The 23,809-nt window shown below is 42.3% G+C and overlaps 1 protein-coding gene across 1 annotated transcript in view; it reads right to left on the reverse strand.

The window, feature by feature from the left end:
• Positions 1-23,809, reverse strand: part of LOC135100983 (uncharacterized) — a 303,304-nt gene that overhangs the window by 31,790 nt on the left and 247,705 nt on the right. Inside the window, exon 5 of the mRNA XM_064004599.1 lies at positions 23,271-23,308. Within this exon, the coding sequence (XP_063860669.1) occupies positions 23,271-23,308 (38 nt within the window). The remainder of the gene's footprint in view (positions 1-23,270; positions 23,309-23,809) is intronic.

Genomic DNA, 23,809 nt, shown 5'->3' on the forward strand with positions numbered 1-23,809 from the left:
AGCGGGGACGGAAACAAGAGATGCAGTGACTCACGCAGTAGTAGAACAGATAAATAAGTAGGTAAATAAATAAGTAAATATAGAAATAAATGAATAAACGTGAATTGTGAAGATTTTCTCATAGCAATTCAATAAAAAATGAAATCACTGCAATAAATGTACAGAAAAAAAGAAAATCAAGCAAAATTATAACCGACTTCATTAATTTATATGATTTCCACATTCTCTCTCGCCTGCCAGAATGAAACAAAAATATGAACTCATAAAAGAAACAATTCAGAGCATTTATGTTCGCGACAGAAGTTTAGGTTTTCAAATAATGAGCACGAAAAAAAAAAAATTGTATATATTTGCTGGCCTGTGGAGGATTACTAGACGTATCCATGTGGTTGTGGGCACGTACACACACACACACACACACACACACACACGATATAGAACCTGCTCACACATCAAATTATCTTTTTTTATCTAATTATTTCTATTTATCTAATCATTCTTTCACTCAAATGGAAGATAAAAGTAAAGAAGACAAATACTTCTCAAGTTGAACAAAGTCTACGTTTTCATCAGCGCTTCCTTTCCAAGCTCGAGGAGGTGGGGTGGCTCTGCAACAAGCCTCTTGTGTGTGACGCCACTTTGCTGCACGGATTGCCCAAACTGCCTCCCTGGAACGTCACCCAAACTTGTTTCTAAGGACCATATTCTGAAACATTTCTGCACCGCACCTCCACTACGTTCAAAAGCTTCTAGTTGAAGTTACACGAGTTTTTGAGGGTGCTTTTACTGTTCTAATGATGAATTAACAAGATTTTTGCATTATTAACAGGATAAATACTCCTAAGAATCCGGTAAATCATCTATGTGACCTTTAAAAACGATCATGATGAAAGAGCAAAGTTCTCAGAATACAAGCCTAAGTGACGGATGAACATTACAGTCAGATGGCCACCTGTTGTCTGGTTACAATTTCAACGCAAAGGTTGGGTCGCCAAGCAGCAGCTTACCTCCTCACCAGTCAACCACTGAGAGGAACATACTTTTTTATTTTTTTTATTATTATTATTTAATCGCGACAGATTTCCAAGGATTTAGGTTCATCGCTGTCATAAATTAAGAAAATAAATGAATTATACATGATAAGCCATGGATTTTTAGTAACTATTAGCCTTAATGAATAATAAAGCCCTTTTTTTTCTGAATGCTGTGAAATTAGTAAGCCTCGCCCGCGTGAACTGAACAGGTGCGGGGAGGGGGACACTTTTTTTTTTTTTTATATGAAAAATTGTAGTTCGCTTCCATATTACCTGATGTGAAAGCAATCTAAAGTGATCTATTATATTCAAAACTAATTTTGAGTAAGTTCACAAGCTGCAGAACATAGCGCTTTCTATTTACTTATATACACAATTACAAACTGCCTGTTTCCGTATGTCCTCCTACCTATGCCTCCAACTCTTTCATGAGGGAGGTTTCATGACATTTCTTAATATTTTGAAAATTCGTTTTTGACCGTTCGTTTTAGCAGCTGGCGTCTTTAGTGGGCCCTTTATATATATATATATATATATATATATATATATATATATATATATATATATATATATATATATATATATATATATATATATATATATATATATATATATATATTTTTTTTTTTTTTTTTTTTTTGTAGCCCTTGGTCAAAGCCCGACTTACATAAAAGAGCGTATACGGTACAGGATATTAAAAACAATCAAAAATAATATATTCTTCTATTTAAAACTTATTTCCTGTGTGAACATAAAGGTTACAGAAATCTTTTATTTTTTTTTATCTACTAATAAGCAATTACTTCATATTCAATTACAACGAGTTTTCTGGGCAATAATTTTGTATGGAGCCCCCGATTCCTTCAAATGAACATGAGCACCCGCGTGGATGTCAAAAGACGGAATGGTGGCGGTACTTGAAAGAATGTCACAGAAATATATATCAGAGAAAAGTTGCAAGATGAAAATACCACTGGAAAATACTGATCAGATTCTGGACATGGCTAATGGCAAATACAAAAAAAAAAAAAAAAAAGTGATGTAATCGATTACCTTAAATGATGTTGGTTAGGTTTGTTTTTTTCTTTTGCCATATTTCTTGAATGATACCGATTTTTGTTCTGCATCATCTTTTCCCTGCACTTTTCTAAGTGAATTTTCCAATCTCTAGTCACAGCGCATTCAACAAAACACCCATAATGGTGATAACATAAAAGTTACCTTCAAAAACACAGCTAAAAGGTTCTTGCCACAAGCTGCTGACGTCACCCGGAGGTTACGACATTGGCGGTGAAACATTTACACAGCATTGCCTCATCGACGCTTTTTACCCCGCTAAGGTCAAAGGTACCACACAGGAAAACCCACCGCCCCTCCCGCCGCTGACAGAGAGACTCACTTTGTTACAACCTTCCACTGCACAACAACACTCAACACGGCGATCTAATTACATTTTATATTTATAACCGTCATTTACGAGTACCGCTTTATCCTTGATTGCACAGTTTGATCCTTCGTGATACTTATTCTTAGTACATTGCTTCCTATTTGTCATTTGTGTGTGTGGTTCACGGTGAGCGTTCGGTGTGTCTGTCTCTGTCTATCTGTCTCTATCTTTTTTTTATTTTTTTTATATGACACTCAGGCCGGATTAGGGGATAAAAGTGACACAATTCACTACGAAATGGCTGATAACCTATGCTGAAAAATAACCAGATTTTGTCAGCGTAAAAATGGCGAGGGCTCTCACAACCCTTACCTGGTTAGTTGCTAATTCGCCACCCACAGAAGTCTGTCCCCGGCATCTGTCTCCACAATGTGTGCACGACGCTTGAAATAAACGCAACAATTGTTGTTTTGTTTAAAATTACCGAACGAATTAACTATGCACGTCCCTAGCTTGTCAATATCAATAATAATTGTCTGGCGGCTTCAGCAACAGGTCACTGAGGAGAACCCTTCAACTATTATTAATTATATACATGAACAGACACTCGATCTATAGCGCTCCAGTTAGCGACCGTGCAGGTGTGGCAACCTATTGCAGGGTGGCAGGGAGCCCTTTCCTCCCTTTCCCTCTCTGTTTCAATTTCAGAAAAAAATCCTCGCACACTGAAAAGCAACAGTGTAGCCAGCCGGAAATCAGAGAATAAGCAGTGATATGCAGAGTGAGGGAAAGATAAAGAAAGGAAAGAAACCTAAGTCAAGCCAGACAGAGGGAGACTGAACTCGGAACCCCCTCGGTCAGGACTCGCGGCCGCCTCTCCAGGAAAGAAAAGAATAAAAGATTGATCTTACAAAACACGTGGCTGATGTAGCGACTCCGCCTCTCGAGAGTCCCGTCCAGATCAATTTTTCCTTGCTTTATGGAACGTTTGTGTTGCACGGTTATATTTCCCCGGCACATTTCCTTCAAAATAAATAAATAAATAAATAAACAAAATAAATAAATAAATGAATTTCCAAAGGCTAATTGCTTTGAAACACTCGACTTGCTCATGCACATAACGACGATTTGTTAATGAGAACATATGCCACTCATTAAATCTCACTCATAGACCGGAACTTAATCGCCGCAGAGTAAGAGAGAAAGATCAGTGTTATTTATGGATTTATTTATTTATTATTTATTTATTTTTTCATACGATACTAAAACAGTTCGGAGGTGAATAAACAGAGGAGGATCTGGCCAGACTAAGAGGCGAGAGAGGGGGAAGGAAATTCATGGTCACCACTGTCACCTGAGAAACACTCCCGTAAAGGTAAAGGATAAAATGTTTTCAGATTGTAAAGGTGTAAAATCATCAGGGAAATGTGTTGAGGTGACGCGGCAGGTAATAATGTTTATGGTGTCCATGTTACGGTCCCCTCATCCCTCCCATCAATCACTGGCAGGGAACATTACGGGAGGAGAATGTCTGGAATGGTGAGGCTTAGACAACCACCTCTTCCGCGTTCTTATAAGAAGAGAAAACTTAAATTATTCAGCTCTCTTAAAATGAGTCTGAATAAAATTTGTGGAGTTAAGTTTTAATGCTACAACGCCTATGAGGAGAGTTTGCCCAATAAAGTCGAGAGTATTGTCAAATCCAAGGGCTGCCTCGTTGCCTCGTTTGGGGAGATACGTTTGCAGTGGTAGTTATGACGAAAATTTGCTTTAGGTGTTACTCAATAAAACTTTACATTTACCATGGTTGATTTGGTTCTTGAAATTACGTAAAAAAATATGACGAAAAAAAAAACAGGATGGTGGGCTATAAAAGAGAGAAATGAAAATAAGGATGTGCTGAAAAGAAGATAAATAAGACATAAGGAAGAAAACGATAAAAACAAAAATAAAACCAAGGATAGGGGAGTGGGAAGGAAGCATGCCATACAAAATTAAAACGGTGAAAAGATGGTAAAAAAAAACGCAATTAACACAGAGAAATACAGACGAGAGAAGAAACACAAACCATACCAAGACTATCTCACACACACACACACACACACACACACACACACACACATTCAATACTCGCAGAAGACTCACCTAGAGAGAGAGAGAGAGAGAGAGAGAGAGAGAGAGAGAGAGAGAGAGAGAGAGAGAGAGAGAGAGAGAGAGAGAGAGAGAGAGAGAGAGAGAGAGAGAGAGAGAGAGAGAGAGAGAGAGAGAGAGAGAGAGAGAGAGAGAGAGAGAGAGAGAGAGAGAGAGAGAGAGAGAGAGAGAGAGAGAGAGAGAGAGAGAGAGAGAGAGAGAGAGAGAGCCCCAAACTTTCACCTCCAATACCCAGTTCCTAATATCACTTCCAGCACCAACAAAAACCCACCCACTGTTCACCTGGCTCCCTCATTACCTGGGCTGCGTCTCGTGCACACCTGAACTACCTCGGTAATGATCCAGCGGGACGGGTCGTCTTTTAAAGCCATTCAACAGGTATCAACAGAACGCCTGAATTTACGCCTTAACGACCTTTGCCGCCTTCTAAGAATATATATATAAAAAAAAAAAACAGGAATGTAAGCCACCTTTGACTTGGATTCTTAATTATGGCCTAAAGGGTGTCAAGGATCGGCCAGGGGAAGGACGGGGAGGGGGAGGGAAAAGGGATATACAGCATTCAAGGTGGTGGCTTTTTTTCTAATAAGATTGTGGGGGGTGTTCTTAGACAGGGAGGGTGAGGAATGTTGGGTGTGGAGGAAGGTGGTGGAGGTTTAGAAAGGTTAGATTCATGTGTGTGTGTGTGTGTGTGTGTGTGTGTGTGTGTGTGTGTGTGTGTGTGTGTGTGTGTGTGTGTGTGTGTGTGTGTGTGTGTGTGTGTGTGTGTGTGTGTGTGTGTGTGTGGTTAATATTTATTTTGGTGTAGTTAAGGTCATGCGTGTTTAGTTTGCAGACAGTTTAGCGTGTATGTGTGTTATTGACTCTTTCTGGTTCTCTTTCTCTCTGCTTCTGTCTTTCTGTCTGTCTGTCTTTCGTTTTCTTTAGTTTTCAGCCAGAGTAATATCTTTTTTTTTTTTCAAGCAGTGTTAGGTGCATATGCAAACTATCTGTCTCTGTCTGCTTCTGTCTGTTGGTTTGTCTGTTTTTTCTCTTTAGTTTTCAGTATTATGTAAATCTCTCTCTCTCTCTCTCTCTCTCTCTCTCTCTCTCTCTCTCTCTCTCTCTCTCTCTCTCTCTCATTGGGGTTCTCTTTTGGTTCTATTTTACCTTTTATCCTTCTGTCATTAATTCATTTCGCATCTACCTCCTCCTCCTCCTCCTCCTCCTCCTCCTCCTTCCTATCCTACCCACCCTCCTCCTCCTCCTCCTCCTCCTCCCCATTCTCTTTTCAAATGATATGATAATTCCAACATTTTTAATGACTTCCTTCAAAGTTCATTTACCTGGTCTTCCTCCATCGTTCTTTCTTAAGTAGGCAACCTCATTTCTTAACTTTATATTTGGAGCATAATCTTGCTTTCTCTGTTGCTCCTTCAGACAAAGTTGTGCAATTATGCCAGTTCTCTCTCTCTCTCTCTCTCTCTCTCTCTGTCTGTCTGTCTGTCTGTCTGTCTGTCTGTCTGTCTGTCTGTCTGTCTCTGTCTCTCTCTCTCTCTCTCTCTCTCTCTCTCTCTCTCTCTCTCTCTCTCTCTCTCTCTCTCTCTCTCTTCCCCTCATGACCTACTCAAGGGCACCACCAGAATCACTCACCAGTATTAACAATTTCATCATGAACTTTTCTTCTATCCAGGAGTACCTCTCATAGTTTATAGAGCTCCCTTTTATGCACGCGCTGGCTAAAAAGTAAAAAAAAATCCTCGGTTATTTTTCCTAGGATTTATAGGGTGCTAGATGATCTACATGAGTTGATCTACACTCCAGTACTCTCCTTTCCCTCGCTTCCTGGTCTGTAGAGAGAGAGAGAAAGAGAGAGGGAGGGAGAGAAATGAAAGGGTAAAAAAAAGTACTGATAGCCTGACGCGCGCCATAAATGTATCTGTCAGCTCTGATAATTTATAGTGGCATTTCCCATGTAAATGTTGAGCAGCGGCGGCCTTGCATGTTTGTTCCAATATTCCTCATCACTCCGCCTCCTACTTGCCCATCACTCCCCGTGCCTTCTGACCATTCCCACACGCTTCTCCGTCTCCCTCCCCCTGACTCTATCTCTCCCTCCCTCCCTCTTCCCCCTACCGTCTGTCTAGTCTTCTCCCTTCCCCCTCTCACTCTCCCCATCGCCTTCCCAATCACTTCCTCCTCTACCCTAACATTCGTGCCGCTTCCTCATCATCCCCTGACCATCACCCCTAACACCTCCCCATCACAAACACCCCTCCACCCTAACATTTTCAACTCCCCCTTGCTTCGACACCCTTCCTGATTCCACCCTACAAGCACCAAAATCGAAGGTGCCTCCCATCCCACCCATCTCCACTCCCATCACGTCCCTGCCACGCCCATCCAGCTCCCAACAGGCGCCCTTAGAAACCAGGCAAACACGTACGACTGTCCTTGCCCTTCTGGGACTGAGAAGAAAGAAGGGAGGAAGGAAGGAAGGAAGGAAGGAGAGAGGTTGGGGAGGGATGCAGAGAGGACTGGAAAGAGTAAACATCTTGATTGGAGAAGCTAGGGAGCAGCCGGACAGTACGAGGAGAAGGAATAAGAAAGGAGAAAACAGCGAGGAGGGAAGGAATAGAAAAGAGGGAGAAAAATCATGAGGTCGAATAAACAAACAAATGGGAGAAGGTAAAGAGGATGGAGATATGAAAGGGACAAATAGGAGGCAACAGAATAGGAAGGATAGGAAGGAAAGAATACAAGAAAACGTCGACGAAGGAAGGGAAAGGAGAAAGGAGGAGTTCAATAAACAACAGAAAAGCTTGAAAATAGGAAATGCTGAGAAGAACGGAGAAAAATAGAAAGCGACGAATAAGAAGAGAAGGGATGAGAAGAAAAAATACAGAGGAATAAAATGGAAAGAAGGACGGAGGAAAATAAACAACTATAAAGCTTGAAGGTATAAAAGGGTGAAAGCAAATACGAAAAAAAATATATATGTAAAGTAACGAACTAGCGAGCAAAGAAATACGAGAGAAAAAAAAAACAACAACAGAAGGAACAGCGAAAAAAACGAAGAAAAAAGCAACAACTCAAATTAGATGAAAAGGAAAAAAAAGAACATAATCAAGGCAAGAAAGACAAGAATAGAAAGCGATGCATGCAAATCTTTGAAGGAAAAGAGAGAGAGAGAGAGAGAGAGAGAGAGAGAGAGAGAGAGAGAGAGAGAGAGAGAGAGAGAGAGAGAGAGAGAGAGAGAGAGAGAGAGAGAGAGAGAGAGAGAGAGAGAGAGAGAGAGAGAGGAACACAATAAACAGCGAAAAAAGAAAAAAAGTCAGATGACGTAGGAAGAATGAGAAAGAAGAAGAGAGGAATACAGGAGGACTTGGAGAAATAGATGCAAGGAAGGAATTCAGGAGAGAGAAGACGAGAGGAGAGGGGAGTAAGGAGTAGAGAGGAGCGAGAGAAGCGGGAGTAAGTACGGAAAGGGCGTGGTGGTTATGACCGCGGATACGTGATGGACGAGAAGCATAATGGCAGTGACGGGAGGACATGGGGGTGTTGGAGGGAGGGGAGCGGGGGTGAGAGGGGTGGGAAGAACAGAGGGATAGACGGTCGTGACGTGATGAACGGCTGAGGTAATGGTGGAGAGAGAGAGAGAGAGAGAGAGAGAGAGAGAGAGAGAGAGAGAGAGAGAGAGAGAGAGAGAGAGAGAGAGAGAGAATCAGCAAAGACTAAACGATTACGACACACACACACACACACACACACACACACACACACACACACACACACACACACACACACACACACACACACACACACACACACAGACACAAAGAAGCAGCAGACAGACAGACACAGGAGACAGACAAACACAGACAAAACAAAGCTGGAAGACATGGCCAGAGAGAGAGAGAGAGAGAGAGAGAGAGAGAGAGAGAGAGAGAGAGAGAGAGAGAGAGAGAGAGAGAGAGAGAGAGAGAGAGAGAGAGAGAGAGAGAGAGAGAGAGAGAGAGAGAGAGAGAGAGAGAGAGAGAGAGAGAGAGAGAGAGAGAGAGACCAAGTGTGGGGGTAGGAGATGCGAGGGACAACAAAAACATTTCAGTTTGTCCAAGGTCGTGAAGGAATGGAAACAGGAGTAGAAGCAGGAGACAAAGGGAAGAGATGAGGGGACTCAAGGTGACTGAAGGGAGGCGGCAGCATCATTACGTGTGGAGAGGCTGGCTATGGCATGAGAAGGAAGGAACGTGGATGGGGTTGTGGTTATGTTCTGTGGTGCTGGTTGAGGAGGAGGAGGAGGAGGAGGAGGAGGAGGAGATGAGAATACCAACCCCAATGGAGCGTTATCGCAAGAATTTTAGACTTTTCCATTGTGTTTGCTCTCAAGGTCAAAAGGAGAAGGAAGAGGAGGAGGAGGAGGAAAACGATAACGAGGAAGAGGAAGAAGGAGATTACCACTATAATATCATCAGTACACCATTACAACACTTACAATGATGTCTCCACCTCCTTCCCTTCCCTTTCCTTCCTTCATCCAGCCAGCTTTACTTTCCTTCCCTTCCTTTCCCTTCCATATAGTCAGCCAGCACCATTTCTCTTTCCTTCCTTTCCCTCCTCCTCTCTTCCCCTCCGTTCCCTTCCCTTACATATAATCAGCCAGCTCTCCTTCCCTTCCCTTCGTTTCACTTACCTTCTATAGTCACTAGGTCTCCTTTCCTTGGTAATCCTGGACACCACCTCGCCTCAAGGCTGCGGGAGTGGCAGGGCGGTACTGTTACACTGCTACAGATGCATCCTAATTAACAAGCATTAAGGAATTAGAGGAGTAATACGTTAATCCCCCTTCTGTTTCATCCGTCACCGGCACGATTCGGCTCCGTGAAGTGCTTATTCATTTCATTCATCTCTACAATATGTTCGTGTGCTTATAGAAACACGACAAAGTAAGGGAAGCTGCAAGAAGACTCCAGGCTAACACGTGGCAGTAACTGTGTGAGACATACCTATCTACTTCCACCTATCGTCTTCATTCATAAATTTGTCTAATCTTCTTTTAAAGGTCCCTAATGACTCAACACTAACAGTCTGATTACACAGTCTATTCCATTCATCTACTACATTTGAGAAGCCGTTCCTTCCCATTTCTCACTTAAATCTAATTTTCTGAAGCTTTAACCTTTTCTTGTTCTATCTTGTTCTAGATTGTAATGGCTTTACTATTGTTATTCCTTTGCTTAGCTTTTATTAATGGAATGAAATGAAGTAATGCAGTGGGTTTAACATGGATTTGTTTAGGGGATTAAGTGAACACGAGATATCGGGTCAAAATAGAAAGTCAAAAGAATATAAGAGTGGGTGTGAGCGGCTTAGTTTTAGTTAGTTGTTTGTGTAGCTTTTATAAGTGAGACGGATTGAAGTAATGTAGTGTGTTTGACATGAAGTTGTTAAAGAGGGAAAGTAAAATAAAAGACACTGGAACAAAATGGAGAGAAAATGGGAGGTAAAGGGATTTGTGAGAGGTGCAGGGAGGAAAGGTCGAATTCGAGAGAACGAGGAAGTAAAGGCAGTGTAGGGAAAGTAGGAGAGGCAGAAAAAAAAAAAACGAAAAAGGCAAAGAGAAAACGAGAAAGTTGAAACGCTGGAAGGCAAAGGGAGGGATTTACTGGCACAAATGTCAAGGTCAGGCTGAAATATCCAACGAAATGTAAATAAAGGAAGAAAAAAAAAAAAAAAAAGGTGTAACTCTCAGCTATCGGGACAGGTATATAACATGAAACAGCAACACACACACACACACACACACACACACACACACACACACACACACACACACACACACACACACACACACACTGAACCTCTTGTCCTAAAGAAAAGTAAGCATGCAAATGAGCAACCTTGGAATGCCAGACATCTTACTACAGAAAAGAAAGAAGAAAAGCAAAAAAAAAAAAGAAAAGAAAAAGACGAACGACAAGGACAAGAGAAAAAAAAAGAGAAAGCAAAAGGAACGGAAAAAAAACTGAAAAGAAAAATACGACAGACACAAGAGCAAAGAAAGGAAAAAACCTAACTGGAGAAAGAGAGATGACAAAAAAAAAAAAAAAAAACAAGGAACAAAATACAACCAAAGCATAAAAAAACACCACCAACCATGTATACCCACATCAAAAACCACGAACGTCCCCTCCTCCTCCCTCCTCCTCCTCCTCCTCCTCCTCCTCCTCCTCCTCCTCCTCCTCCTCCTCCTCCTCCTCCTCTTCCTCCTTCTTTTAGAACACGAGACTGAAACCAACCAACAATAATAATCCTTTACCTTCTAAGTCCAAACCGAAACCATGGAAATGTCACTTAGCCAAGGCAGCGGCTGAAATCAGATAACACCCACGAGGCCAGAACCCGCCAGAATACGAGTGGGGAATTCATGAAGCAGGAGTTAAAAGCAGCTCATTAGTGCCGTGATAGTCTGCCGGTACAAGGTGCTCAGGAATACGAGACCTAACTTAAATGAGACCAAAATGAAACCTTCAGGAACGTATCTCTCTTATTTTTTGTGTCAAGCTACACCTATTTCGTGCATCCAAATAACAGTGATTCTTATCCAGAAGACGGTAATGAAGCTAGAAAATCAGGAGCCCCAATTTAATTAAGACCAAATTAGATCTTCACAAACGTATCTCCCCACTCTATTTGGTCAGGCAACAACTATTTCCTCCATCAAAACAGCAGAGGGCGGTAATGAAGCTAGTCAATCAGGAGGCCCAATTTAAATGAGATCAAATTAGACCTTCACAAACGTATCTTTTTTTTTTTTTTAGGGCTACAACTTCTCCCTTCAACAAAATACCACGCATTCGAATCTCAAAGGTGATAATGACGGCAGAAATATAGATGAGAGTTAGATTGAGAACAAGACTCGCTCGTTTCGTTCATGAATCCTCATTTAAAATAAGCCTTCAGAAACATATCTCTTATTTTATTTATTTATTCATTTTTTTAAGCTGGAACTATTTTCCTAATCAAAATACAATGCATTCGAAGCCAAAGGATGATAATGAAGCCAGAAATATCACAAAGTCCAATTTAAAAAGAGACCAAATGAGACCTTGAGAATAGTATATCTATCTTTTCATAACCTACAACTGTTCCCTTCTTCAAAAAAAGCGCTCATTTGAATCCAGGAAGGAGATAATAAAGCCAGGAATATGGATGCAAGTCAGATTGAGAAGCAAGACTCGCTCATTAAACATATATTACCGTTCCGTTCACGAATCCCAACTTAAATGAGACTTTCAGAAACGTATCTCCTATTTTTTTTCTAAGGCTACGACTATTTCGAATTCTGAGAAGGCGATAATGAAGCCGGAAATATAGATGCAAGCCAGACTGGGAAGAAAAATTCGCTCATTACACATACATTGCTGGTCCGTTTATAGTTGCTGTTCACATCTGAAGGTATTCTAGCCCAATTACTGGTCAACTCCCTAATTCTGGACATGATAATTCGTAAAAGAAAGGAGAGGCAGGTGACATAATTGTGGTCAGTAGGGAACGAGTGTGTGTGGGTGAGTAAGTGGGTGAGGGGAATTGGAAAGGATGGGAAAAAAGAGAGAACGAGAGAGGGTATAAGGAGAGAAGGATGCTGGGCGAAAACTGAAGGTGGAAAAAAGTTGAGGGAAGGAAAGGAGGTAGAAAAAAAAGTAATGTAGGCTTCAAGCTAGCGAGGCAATAATAATGAACGAAGTATGAAAAAGACCAAACCTTGCGCATCCTTAAAACACCTATACACACACACACACACACACACACACACACACACACACACACACACACAAAGAGAGCAAGTCAAAGAAGTGAAGACAACAAGACTCACTCACCCTTCAATTCCCTTTACAAGTAAAAAGAATAAAGTTTATTTTTTCCCTTCAAGTTTCCTTTTCTAAACCTTCTTCCTGCTCCGATCCACTGTTACTACTACAGCCACCGTCGCCGCTACCAACCTGTCCCACCACCACCACCACCACCACCACCAAACACCACCACCAACGCCTACCATTCCTACCACCACTCCCGGCGCCCTTGCCTCCTCACGCCAACAGTGCTTTTAGGCAAATTGCATCTGTCTCCGGCAATTTTAAGTCCTCCAGCGAACACCCGCGCCACGTGTACTTAATTCCCAGCTGTGTCACGGTGTCTGGGGAGGGGCATCGGCTCTGGATGTGGGAAGGGGCAGGAGGGAGGTAAGGAGCGAAGGAGAGTGAAAGTGAGACTGAGAGAGAGGAGGAATGGTGGGATAAGTAAGAGGAAGAGTGAAGGAAGGAGATGCCGAGATACGTCCTGGCACTAACAATCCATTTCTATCTTCGTCTTCTTCCTTTTTTCTCCTTCCTCTTTTTATCCTCGTCTCTCTTTCCTGTTCTTGCCTCGAGTAAATTAATATCGTCAAGAGTCGAGTATCAATTAAAGGGAAACTGTAGGAAACTTTTTTTACAGCATCAGAAAATGAAGTAGACATATTTTCCACTCGCGCCTAAAAGTGAAAACTCAAATACTTCCACATTTTCAGATAGGCAGACGAAACACCAACGTGGAAAGTGGAATTCTGGAAAGTGGACTTAAGTGGAGGCTGAAGATAGCGAGAGATACACTTTATGTAGAGTGGAGGGCTACTTAAGAAGGCGACTAAGGGACAGGAAAAAGCGTGACATGAGTGAGCTGGCGAGACACTTGGGTTCAAGGGAGACGCAGTAGATGGACCTCTATGGGTCTAATTTTGGAGGGGCGCCGCAGGAACGAGGAGGAGCAATAGGTGCGTTAATACTTGAGAAGAGGTGGTGGCCATTCCCGAGGTGAGAGCACTGGCACTAAAATAATGTAACCCTCAGCACTGCGCGCCAAGTACAGCGCCTGGAAGAGTTGGGGGGAAGAGTGCCGAGGAGAAAGCACCGAATAAAGATTACTTGGAATATACAGAATAGAGATGAGAGTACTAAGAATAAAGTACCATGGAAAAACAAAGCGATGGATTATATTCCCTCAGCACTGTACCCCACGTTCTGCGCCTGGAAGTGTTATGGGGAAGAGTACTGAGGAGAAAGTACATAATAGAGATTACTGCGAATAAAGTACCGTGAACAAAGAAAGCATCGGATAATATTACCTGAGCATCTCGCGCCGAGTATTGTGTTGGAAGTGTTTGTTAATGGAAGAGTACCGAGGACGAAGTACTGAATAGCACTTACTGGGGATAAAGTACCGTGAACAAACAAAGCAGTGGATAATATTCAATACGCATTCCGCTCTGAGTACTCTGCTGGAAATGTTTGCTGGGGAAGAGCACCGACGAAGAAGTACCAAGGAGTAACTACCGGGTATAGCATAGAAAATGGAATGAATGAATATTATTCCTACCGTTAGTGCATAAGAATGGAATACGTACTACATGCATTTTACAAAGCGTTTACATCTCCAGGTTAACTTTATGAAAGATGCACCACTAACCTCACTGCGGTGTACAGGGAGTTTTAAAAACAATATTTCTTTTTATGATTAAGAAACTCGTGCAAAATAGCGATGATTAATAACTGAACCAGTTACTTGCCTCGCTTCAAAAACTGCAAATGATCATATCACTAAGACGCTATAAATAAAAATAAAGAAATGTTTTATATATGAGAAAAGCCAGGTTGTACCCAAGTTTAGTAAAAAAAAAAAAAAAATTGCTATCCCAAAATGAATATATATTTGAAACGAAAATATGAAAAACTGAAAAGCAATGAAACGGTAAAAAAAAATTACAAAAAGGCTAGCCTGTTACATAACTGACCTGAATGAAGAAATTAATTCCTCTTATTTCTGTATGTAAAAATTATGCAACTATTGCGGTGTAGAAATTGAATAATAGGAGTCAAGTTGAAAAAAAAATGATAGTTCGTAATAATGCTAATAATATATATATATATATATATATATATATATATATATATATATATATATATATATTATATATATATATATATATATATATATATATATATATATATATATAAGTAACCACACTTATTGCGAGAAACACAAATTTACCCAACTACTTACAGTGCCTCAGCACATTAGTTAAAATGATACGACGCTTAGGTGAAAAAAAAAAAAAAAAAACAATAAACTAAGCGAATTCCTAACTAAACAAAGCGGAAAGAAAAGAACAAACGTGTGGTGGCGAGGATTCCTTTACACGACACAGGTGGATAGACACTCGGGCCGACAAAAGTGATGCCGGGGGAAAGAAAAGACAGGTGAGCAAGAGGAACAACTGCTGAGTGAAAAAAAAAAAAAGTTTAGTGAAAATTCCCAAGGATACAAGATACGACATTATCGTTAAAGAAAGGAGACAAAAAAAAAAAACATCAAAGTGGTTAAAAGCGGCTCAGTCTTTTGGTTGTTCTTAAAGGGAACTCAAGCAATGAATACAAGGCAAAAGGAAGATGATGGTGAATAAGAAGAGGGAAGGTGTAATGACGCTGTGTGTGTGTGTGTGTGTGTGTGTGTGTGTGTGTGTGTGTGTGTGTGTGTGTGTGTGTGTGTGTGTGTGTGAGAGAGAGAGAGAGAGAGAGAGAGAGAGAGAGAGAGAGAGAGAGAGAGAGAGAGAGAGAGAGAGAGAGAGAGAAGATGAGAGAGAGAGTGAGAGAGAGAGAGAGAGAGAGAGAGAGAGAGAGAGAAAGCTATTTATTAAGATCTATAGAAAAACAATAACAAAAAACAATAGGAATAACAATAACAGTATTACCACCACCACTACTACTACTACTACTACTACTACTACTACTACTACTATCGCCACCACCACCACTACTACCACCACTACTAATACTAATACATATCACTAAAACCACCACCTAATATATATTATCCTAAGGGTTAAGGGGATAACTGAGTCACAATATACTAACAGACCATTATCAATACCTCAAAAGTAAAGTGGCTAACATGAGAAAACTTAACCTCGATTTTAAGTCGCCATTGCCCGACCGGATGAAAAAAAGCCTTCAAAACTCATGATTACGTATACAATTGTTCTCACGACCCGTAATTAACTTCCGCTTTATTATCTTACCTAGACACAACAGCAAAAGCGTTGAAGTGGCAGTTATTCTATATCCTGCAACGTATGACCGAAGGAATTCTCATAAATAAGAAATTATACAGTTAGAACGCTGCAAGACTAAAGTGGTGATAATGAAAAATAAAGGGTGATGATGCACAGTGCAAAGGCAGAGGCTAATGAACATGACCGGGTGGATGTATAGAAGCCTGGTTTAGTTTGTTAATTAATAAAAAACGGTGATGGAAGAAAAACAAGAACTAATGAAGACCTAGCCGGGTAAACATTTCACCTGATGTCGTGTGTGTGTGTGTGTGTGTGTGTGTGTGTGTGTGTGTGTGTGTGTGTGTGTGTGTGTGTGTGTGTGTGTGTGTGTGTGTGTGTGTGTGTGTGTGTGTGTGTGTGTGTGTGTGTGTGTGTGTGTGTGTGTGTCCTAAGGCGCCCCTAGTGGATCCATGAGTGTGAGTAGCGAGTTGGAGATAGAGGGGGAGGAACAAGAGGGCTTCAACAATGAGAGAGAGAGAGAGAGAGAGAGAGAGAGAGAGAGAGAGAGAGAGAGAGAGAGAGAGAGAGAGAGAGAGAGAGAGAGAGAGAGAGAGAGAGAGAGAGAGAGAGAGAGAGAGAGAGAGAGAGAGAGAGAGAGAGAGAGAGAGAGAGAGAAACACAGACAGATAGATACAAAGTGGAAAAACAGCGAAACGAGAAAAACGAAGGAGAAAGACAAAGAGATGCATAAAGAATGAGAGAAGAAATGAAAGAAAGCACCAACTGACTCTAAAAATGAGGAAGGGAGGGAAGCAGGGAGGCAGGGATGGAAAGAGGGAGGCAGGGAAGCAGGGAGAGACGGAGGAGGAGCAGGCGGGAGGAAAGCTATCGTAAACGTCGAACCAAACACTGTAAGGGCAATAAGTCTTCATCTCCCTCTTCCTTCCCCTTCTTCCGGGCCGTAAGACGCTCGCCACATTAACCACACCGCACCTCATTACAACACCGGATAAGAATCGAGAGGAAAAGGAAGATAATAAAAAAAAGTGAGAACAACAATAAAAATATCCTTTATCACTTAAATCATGCAAAAGAAAAAAAAATGTACCAGTAAAATAGAAGAATATGATGAAATATATAAAAAAAAAAAACTGATCTCTGAATTAGAATCAAGAACGCAATAAAAAATAGAAGAAAATCTTTCGCCATTTAAATCGACAACCCCACAAATAAAATAAAAAAAAAATAAAATTTCGGTACCAATAAAATAGAGCGAAAAAAAAATAAATGATGAAATATAACAATTCATCTTCTCCATTCTAAATTCCTTTTTATGAGGGAAGGTTATCAGTCGAGTGTGTATATTGACTGAAAACTCACCGGTCCAAATGTGTACGGAAGAAACCAATTTTTATCCTCCGTATTTACCTCCTGAAGCACCAGCACTAGCAGAAACCTCCTACCCTCCTCCTCCAGCTTCTCCTCATGCTCCTTCCTTCCCTCCTCCCATTCAAATAGAAGGGATACTGGATTGGATTTTATGGGAGCGAGACAAGGGGTTCAAGACAGTGGAAATATTGAAGGAGGAGGAGATGGAAGGGGATGGAGAGGCGAGAGAGAGTCATTGAAAAGGGGAGAAGGATAATCTTGGAGGAGGAGGAGGAGGAGGAGGAGGAGGAGGAGGAGGAGGAGGAGGAGGAGGAGGAGGAGGAGGAGGAGGAAGAGGAGGGGGAAGGGGAGGAGGGGGATTAAGAAACTGGACTGTAATGAACGCCTGGGGAGAGAAAATCTGAGAGGGGGTGACAAGTGGGATGAGCGCCTTCAGGTGAGGGGGGGGAGAGAGAGAGAGAGAGAGAGAGAGAGAGAGAGAGAGAGAGAGAGAGAGAGAGAGAGAGAGAGAGAGAGAGAGAGAGAGAGAGAGAGAGAGAGAGAGAGAGAGAGAGAGAGAGAGAGAGAGAGAGAGATTAGTAAACCACAAATAAAAAAAAGTAAATCTAACACTGTGGTTTGATTCAGACGACACACATACAAACTCTCTCTCTCTCTCTCTCTCTCTCTCTCTCTCTCTCTCTCTCTCTCTCTCTCTCTCTCTCTCTCTCTCTCTCTCTCTCTCTCTCTCTCTCTCTGTCATTCACCACACCTCACTCACACACACTACTACTACCACTGCCACCAATACAAGTTATTCATCACAGCCTCTCGGAGTATCGTATTACATTGTAATTTGCCTACAGCACGTACACTGACTGGCCTGTGTCGTGTGGTTTCCCTTCCTATCCTGTCCTTCCCTTTCACTCTCATGAATTATACCAGAGTGTGCAGACAGTAATAACTTACGTGGCTGCATTGAGGTGTTACTTGGTGGGCTTTGTGTTGTCTCGAGCTGCCACGGGGGGTGTGTTTCCACTTGGGCAACGGAGGACCGCTACCACGACCGCAGACACACGCAGGAGGGCGCCGGAGGATATGACAAGAACGAGATCACAAGTGGTTGTCTCCTCAACCTTCACGTGAGGCCAGAGATTAATTAAGGGATGACAGAGAAGGCTGAGATTGGCTGGCTGGCTTGTGGCTTGTGTGCGTGAGCGAGAGAGAGAGAGAGAGAGAGAGAGAGAGAGAGAGAGAGAGAGAGAGAGAGAGAGAGAGAGAGAGAGAGAGAATCTGAATGTGAGGTGGGAATTAAAAACCACTCAGTAGAATTCATCCCCGACTGACTCTCTCTCTCTCTCTCTCTCTCTCTCTCTCTCTCTCTCTCTCTCTCTCTCTCTCTCTCTCTCTCTCTCTCATACACACACAGGCACGCGGCACAAATCCTTCAGTGGACGAGAGCGGGTGTGGAGTACAACGAAGAGAGAGATGAGAGAGAGAGAGAGAGAGAGAGAGAGAGAGAGAGAGAGAGAGAGAGAGAGAGAGAGAGAGAGAGAGAGAGAGAGAGAGAGAGAGAGAGAGAGAGAGAGAGAGAGAGAGAGAGAGAGGAGGGGGTGGAGTGCCTGTGAGAGCCTCTTCATAACGGAGAGAGAGAGAGAGAGAGAGAGAGAGAGAGAGAGAGAGAGAGAGAGAGAGAGAGAGAGAGAGAGAGAGAGAGAGAGAGAGAGAGAGAGAGAGAGAGAGAGAGAGCGCAGTAGGTGGTGGGCAGGTGAAGAAAGGAGGTTCTGTTGCAGGTGAAGGAAGCTGGACGGGATGCGAGGGTCACCAGGCGTGTGGGAGAAAGCACAGGTGATGTGGAAGGAAGAAGTGGAGGAGGAAGGAGGAGGAGAGGTGAGGGTAGAAAACAAGGAAGAAGAGGAGGAGAAAAAAGAAGGAAAAGGAGAAGAAAGAAAAGGAGAAGGAAAAGAAAAAAAGGATAAGGAAAAGAAAGAAGTAGTAGACGGAGAACAAGGAAAACAAGAACAGAACAAGATCAAGAGTAAGAGTAAGAAGGAAAATGAAAAAAAAAAAAGAAAGGAAAACAAAAGATGATGCAAATTAAGTGTGAGCTAACAAACGAAATACAGACACAAAAACAAAAATCAAAGAACAGGAAAAATAAGTGCAAATTAGACAGTGGAGATTGTTAAAAAAAAAAATAATTCTAACTAGAAAGAAAATGATAAGAGGAAGGAATGCAAATAAGAGACGAACATGAGAGAGAAGAAGAAGAAAGGCAACAGGAACCCATAAGAGGAAGGGACGAGGGCAAGTCTCAGCGGTGCTAAATCGACATCCCATTTTCTTTCACGCTCACAATGGCCCGAGGGGTGACTAATTTGGCGCATCACTCCCCGTTTTCTCTCCCGTAAACATGCTCCGCCATCCGACCGAAGACCGCAACTTAGGAGGAGGAGGAGGAGGAGGAGGAGGAGGAGAAGGAAGAAGAGGAGGAGAAGGAAGAAGAGGAGGAGGAGGAGGAGACTCAGGCACGCTTCTAGCTAATAACTTCACTCCCCAGCGGCGTGTGAGTGTGGGTAGTTGTATCCTTTTCATTCTTCAGTGCCCTTCTTTCCTCCTCCTTTCCTCTCCCTCACTCTCTCCTTTTCCTCCTTCCTCTTCCTCCTCCTCCGCCTCATGTTCCTCTCCTTGTGTTTGCTTTTCACTTTGTTTACCACCGCCTGTGCTTGTCTGCCTTCACTGTCTTGCTTACGTTTTCTTTGCCTCCCATTCTTCCCCCCTCTCCCTCCCCCATTTTCTCTACACCTCCCTCTCTCTCTCTTCTGCTCCCAAAGTTTGGAGAGCGCGTTGTGGTGCTCTCTCTCTTTCTCTCTCTCTCTCTTCCACGACGAAAATATTTTGGCTACCTGTTATTCCTTACTTTTTATTCTTTTTATAGTCTTACATCTTTCCTACTTGCTGTTTTCACATCACTATTCTGAATTGCAAAAACTGAGAGAGAGAGAGAGAGAGAGAGAGAGAGAGAGAGAGAGAGAGAGAGAGAGAGAGAGAGAGAGAGAGAGAGAGAGAGAGAGAGAGAGAGAGAGAGAGAGAGACCGCCTACACACAGGTCAGGTTGGGGGTGTGAGGGTGGTGGAAGCGACAGAGACAGAGGATATAATCAACAGAAGCATAAGTCACCGCGAGTAACTACACCCTTCGGAGGTACACGTCGCTACATTTTAGGGTCCGTCGAGCGGGAAGAATCGCCCACTGAAATAGGAGGCGGAGGGCAATCAGGCTGGGCGCGCATCATGAAACTCTTTATTGTCTAGGGCGAAGGCGGCAGTATATACGAGAAAGGTCGACAAGCGGCCTCTTTCACTTCACAGAATCTCTCCCGCTTCTCTTCCTGTTCCTTCCTCCTATCCCTTCTGCTCAGTCTCCCATCACAGACTCTCAAGACGTTTATGATGAAAGGGATGTGAGTGTATACTTTTTTTTGTGAGTTAGTGTGAGGGGTTTGGGTGTTGCTTATGTGGTTATCGGTGTGTTTGGGTGTGGTGGAGTGTTGTGGGTGTAATGCAAAGGATATTAAGAGATTTTGTGGAAATGCAAGTGTGTATCTAGCTTGTTTGTTACTGTGAAGGTGAATAGGTGTTCTGGTGGTGGTGGTGGTGGCAGTTATGCTTGTGTTTAGGTGTAATTAAATGTTCTGGGTGTAAAGAAATGGATACTGTTTTTTTTTTTATTTTTATTTTTTTATGTAGGAGGGACACCGGCCAGGAGCAACAAAATACTAATAAAAAAAAAAAGCCCACTGAGATGCCGGTCCCTGAAAAGGGTCCGAAGCGGTAGTCAAAAATTGAAGAAGTGTCTTGAAACCTCCCTCTTGAAGAGTTCAGGTCATAGGAAGGTGGAAATACAGAAGCAGGTAGGGAGTTCCAGAGTTTACCAGAGAAAGTGATGAATAACTGAGAATACCAGTTAACTCTTGCATTAGAAAGATGGACAGAATTGGGGTGAATGAAAGAAGAAAGTCTTGCGCAGCGAGGCCGCGGGAGGAGGCGAGGCATGCAGTTAGCAAGATCAGAAGTGCAGTTAGCATGAAAATAGCGGTAGAAGATAGCTAGAGATGCAACATTGCGGCGATGAGAAAGGAGCTGAAAATAGTCAGTTAGAGGAGGGAAGTTGAGACGAAAGGCTTTTCATTCCACCCTGTCTAAAAGAGCGATATTAGTGGAACCCCCTAGACCTGTGAAACATACTCCATACATGGATGGATAAGGTCCTTGTACAGAGTTAGCAGGTGGGGGGGGGAGAAAGACTGGTGAATCAAATGGGAATGAAAAGGTGTATCTAGTTTATGAATTAGTGTGATGGTGTTTACGTGTTGTAACTGCTGTGGCGGTGTTGATGGTGGTGGCGGTAGTGACGATTCCTTGATGCAATGAATGGTGTTATGGTGGAATACTGAGATTACTCATTGTGCGGAAAACTGGAGAGACAGTGCAGTGAGGGTGGAATGTATATCGCATCTCCTAGTCGAGTTGTTAATAAATGTGTAATTGTATTGCACAGCGCAGGCTCGGGCTTGTGGATTATTGGAGTATCTAGGAGTCAAGGTCGTGCAGAAAAACTAAAAGGTTATCATTGATAGTTCAGATGAAATGAGAGTAAATATAAGATGAATTCTTCCACTACATCGGTTTTCATTTGAGTCTTTATTCATTCATTTATTCATTTTTTTCTTTTGAGGAATACGAGCTTTAAACAATGTCAGTTAAGTAAGAATGAACCAAGTGATTTTCATAGAAACGACGTTATTATTGTGAACATTATTTAATTATCATACCTATGAATTTTTTTTCCGTATGAATATTTTTTCTTGTTTTACCTACTAGTTCTCTGATTTTGATCGTAAATATTCTCAATCACTGAATACATTCATACAAAAGAATTTCCCTAAAAATAATACATATATTCACTCCCAGGAAATCTCTCCCAACACATCCCCTCCCCCGCACACACTCCGGCACACCATTTGGCACACTTCAATATCCCTTCGCCGCCGCTCAGTGCACCCCCGCCTCTCCTTGCCTCAGTGTTCATCGCGGCTGGAGACACGGGATTGGATGGCTGGGAGGCGCGTAGAGGCCGCGTGATCAGCCATCTATCTTCTGACTCCCGATTCACCCTCAGTCAGACCCCGTGCCCTCCTCCTCCTTTACCTCATCTTTGCCATCCTCTTCTATTTCTCTTCATGCTATACCGCAGCTTCTTCTCCTCCTCTTCCTCCGCTTCTTCCTCCTCTTCCCGTCCTCGTCGCCCGGCCGTCGCATCTGCAAGCTCACACATTTTCTTTTCTTAAGATGTATTGGATGTAAGGCATGAGCGGTTCCCTCCAGCGATGTTTCCCGTTTTCTCTCCCACGCGAGCTACATTGCCTCGCGTTTTCTACGATGAATTGGCCAAATTTTTACCTGGGAAAGTCTCTCCTATTCTTTTTATTTTTCGTTCCCTTCAATCCCGCGCGTTTTATCTCACTTTTCGAGTACACTAAGGAAATATTTATGCACTTCTGCTCGCTCTTTCTTCTCTTCCATTTCTCTCCGTCTCTGCACTTTCCCCCAATTTTCCAATTTTTCATCCATAACTCTATCAGACTCCTGTAACAGCATCTGCAGCCTCCATTATCCACTGAGTTCGGTAATGCTACACCTTAACCCATTACCCGACTCGCCTGTCGCACGCGCCACCCTCCAGCCAGCACGAGCCCGCCACACTGAGCCTAACACACGTCTATTATCATTATCATCCTCAGCTTATACTTAAAGAAACTGGAGAATTAAACTTTTCATTCGCTCTGCTACTTACACGTATACTGTTGCTGTATTTTCTTCCTCGGTGACGGCCTGCATGTGAATTCTGGCGTGTATATTCGTGCGCAGTAACGCGAGAACACATGCATTGAGTATAACGAAGAGTAATACTGTGCTTGGGAATCTCCGGCATGTCGTTATTGGGGACGTGCTCAAAGTGGGTCGCCTTCAGTGTCTGGTCTGGAGTGTTATTCTTGCGAGTGAAAAGTGATGTGGTTATGCTTGCGGTTATGTAGATACGCATAAACGTGATGTTGTGAAGCGAAAATTAATCCACTTACCTTAAAAAAAATGTGGTTACGTATACTCTTGGACTCTTGACTGTTGGTTTCTTCTTTGTTTTGAATCACCGGAATATTTCAATAACAGATTTCCGGAGAGAAAACTAAGGCTAAGTTCCTTACTTGGCAGTAGGTGAGCCGCGTCTCCTGTGATTCAGCACCTGCGGGTAGGGAAAGAGGTAAATTTGGGATATTATGACATTAACATAAGAAAGTAGAGAGTAATTTGTGTAGCGTTCAGGGATAAGTAGTGAATTAAAGACATTACAACGCTGGTGGTGGAGTAGATTGTGAAGGGGAAAAATAAATGAATAAAAAATATTGACACTAATGTTTGTAAATACAGAATAGTCTAGGTACCGTTGGGGAAATAATGGTGAATTAGAGATACGACAACACTAATGTTAAGAAATATGATAATTATTGTGGCGTTAAGGGGATACGAAGTAGTGAATTACAGATATTATGATGCTGATGTTTGGAAATACTAAGTAGTTTGTGTGACGTTAGGGGAAAAGGAAAAAATGAGAAGTGGTGGAGATGGAGATAAGAGAGGAGGGAAGTATTAACACTAAACACATACTCTTAACTGTTAGTGTCTGAAATCCACTCAGCTTATACTAATACGGGAGAGAAAAGGTTCAACCCACAAAGACTAATCC

The sequence above is a fragment of the Scylla paramamosain genome, chromosome 5 (genome assembly GCF_035594125.1).
Source record: "Scylla paramamosain isolate STU-SP2022 chromosome 5, ASM3559412v1, whole genome shotgun sequence".
Taxonomy (NCBI): Eukaryota; Metazoa; Arthropoda; class Malacostraca; order Decapoda; family Portunidae; genus Scylla; species Scylla paramamosain.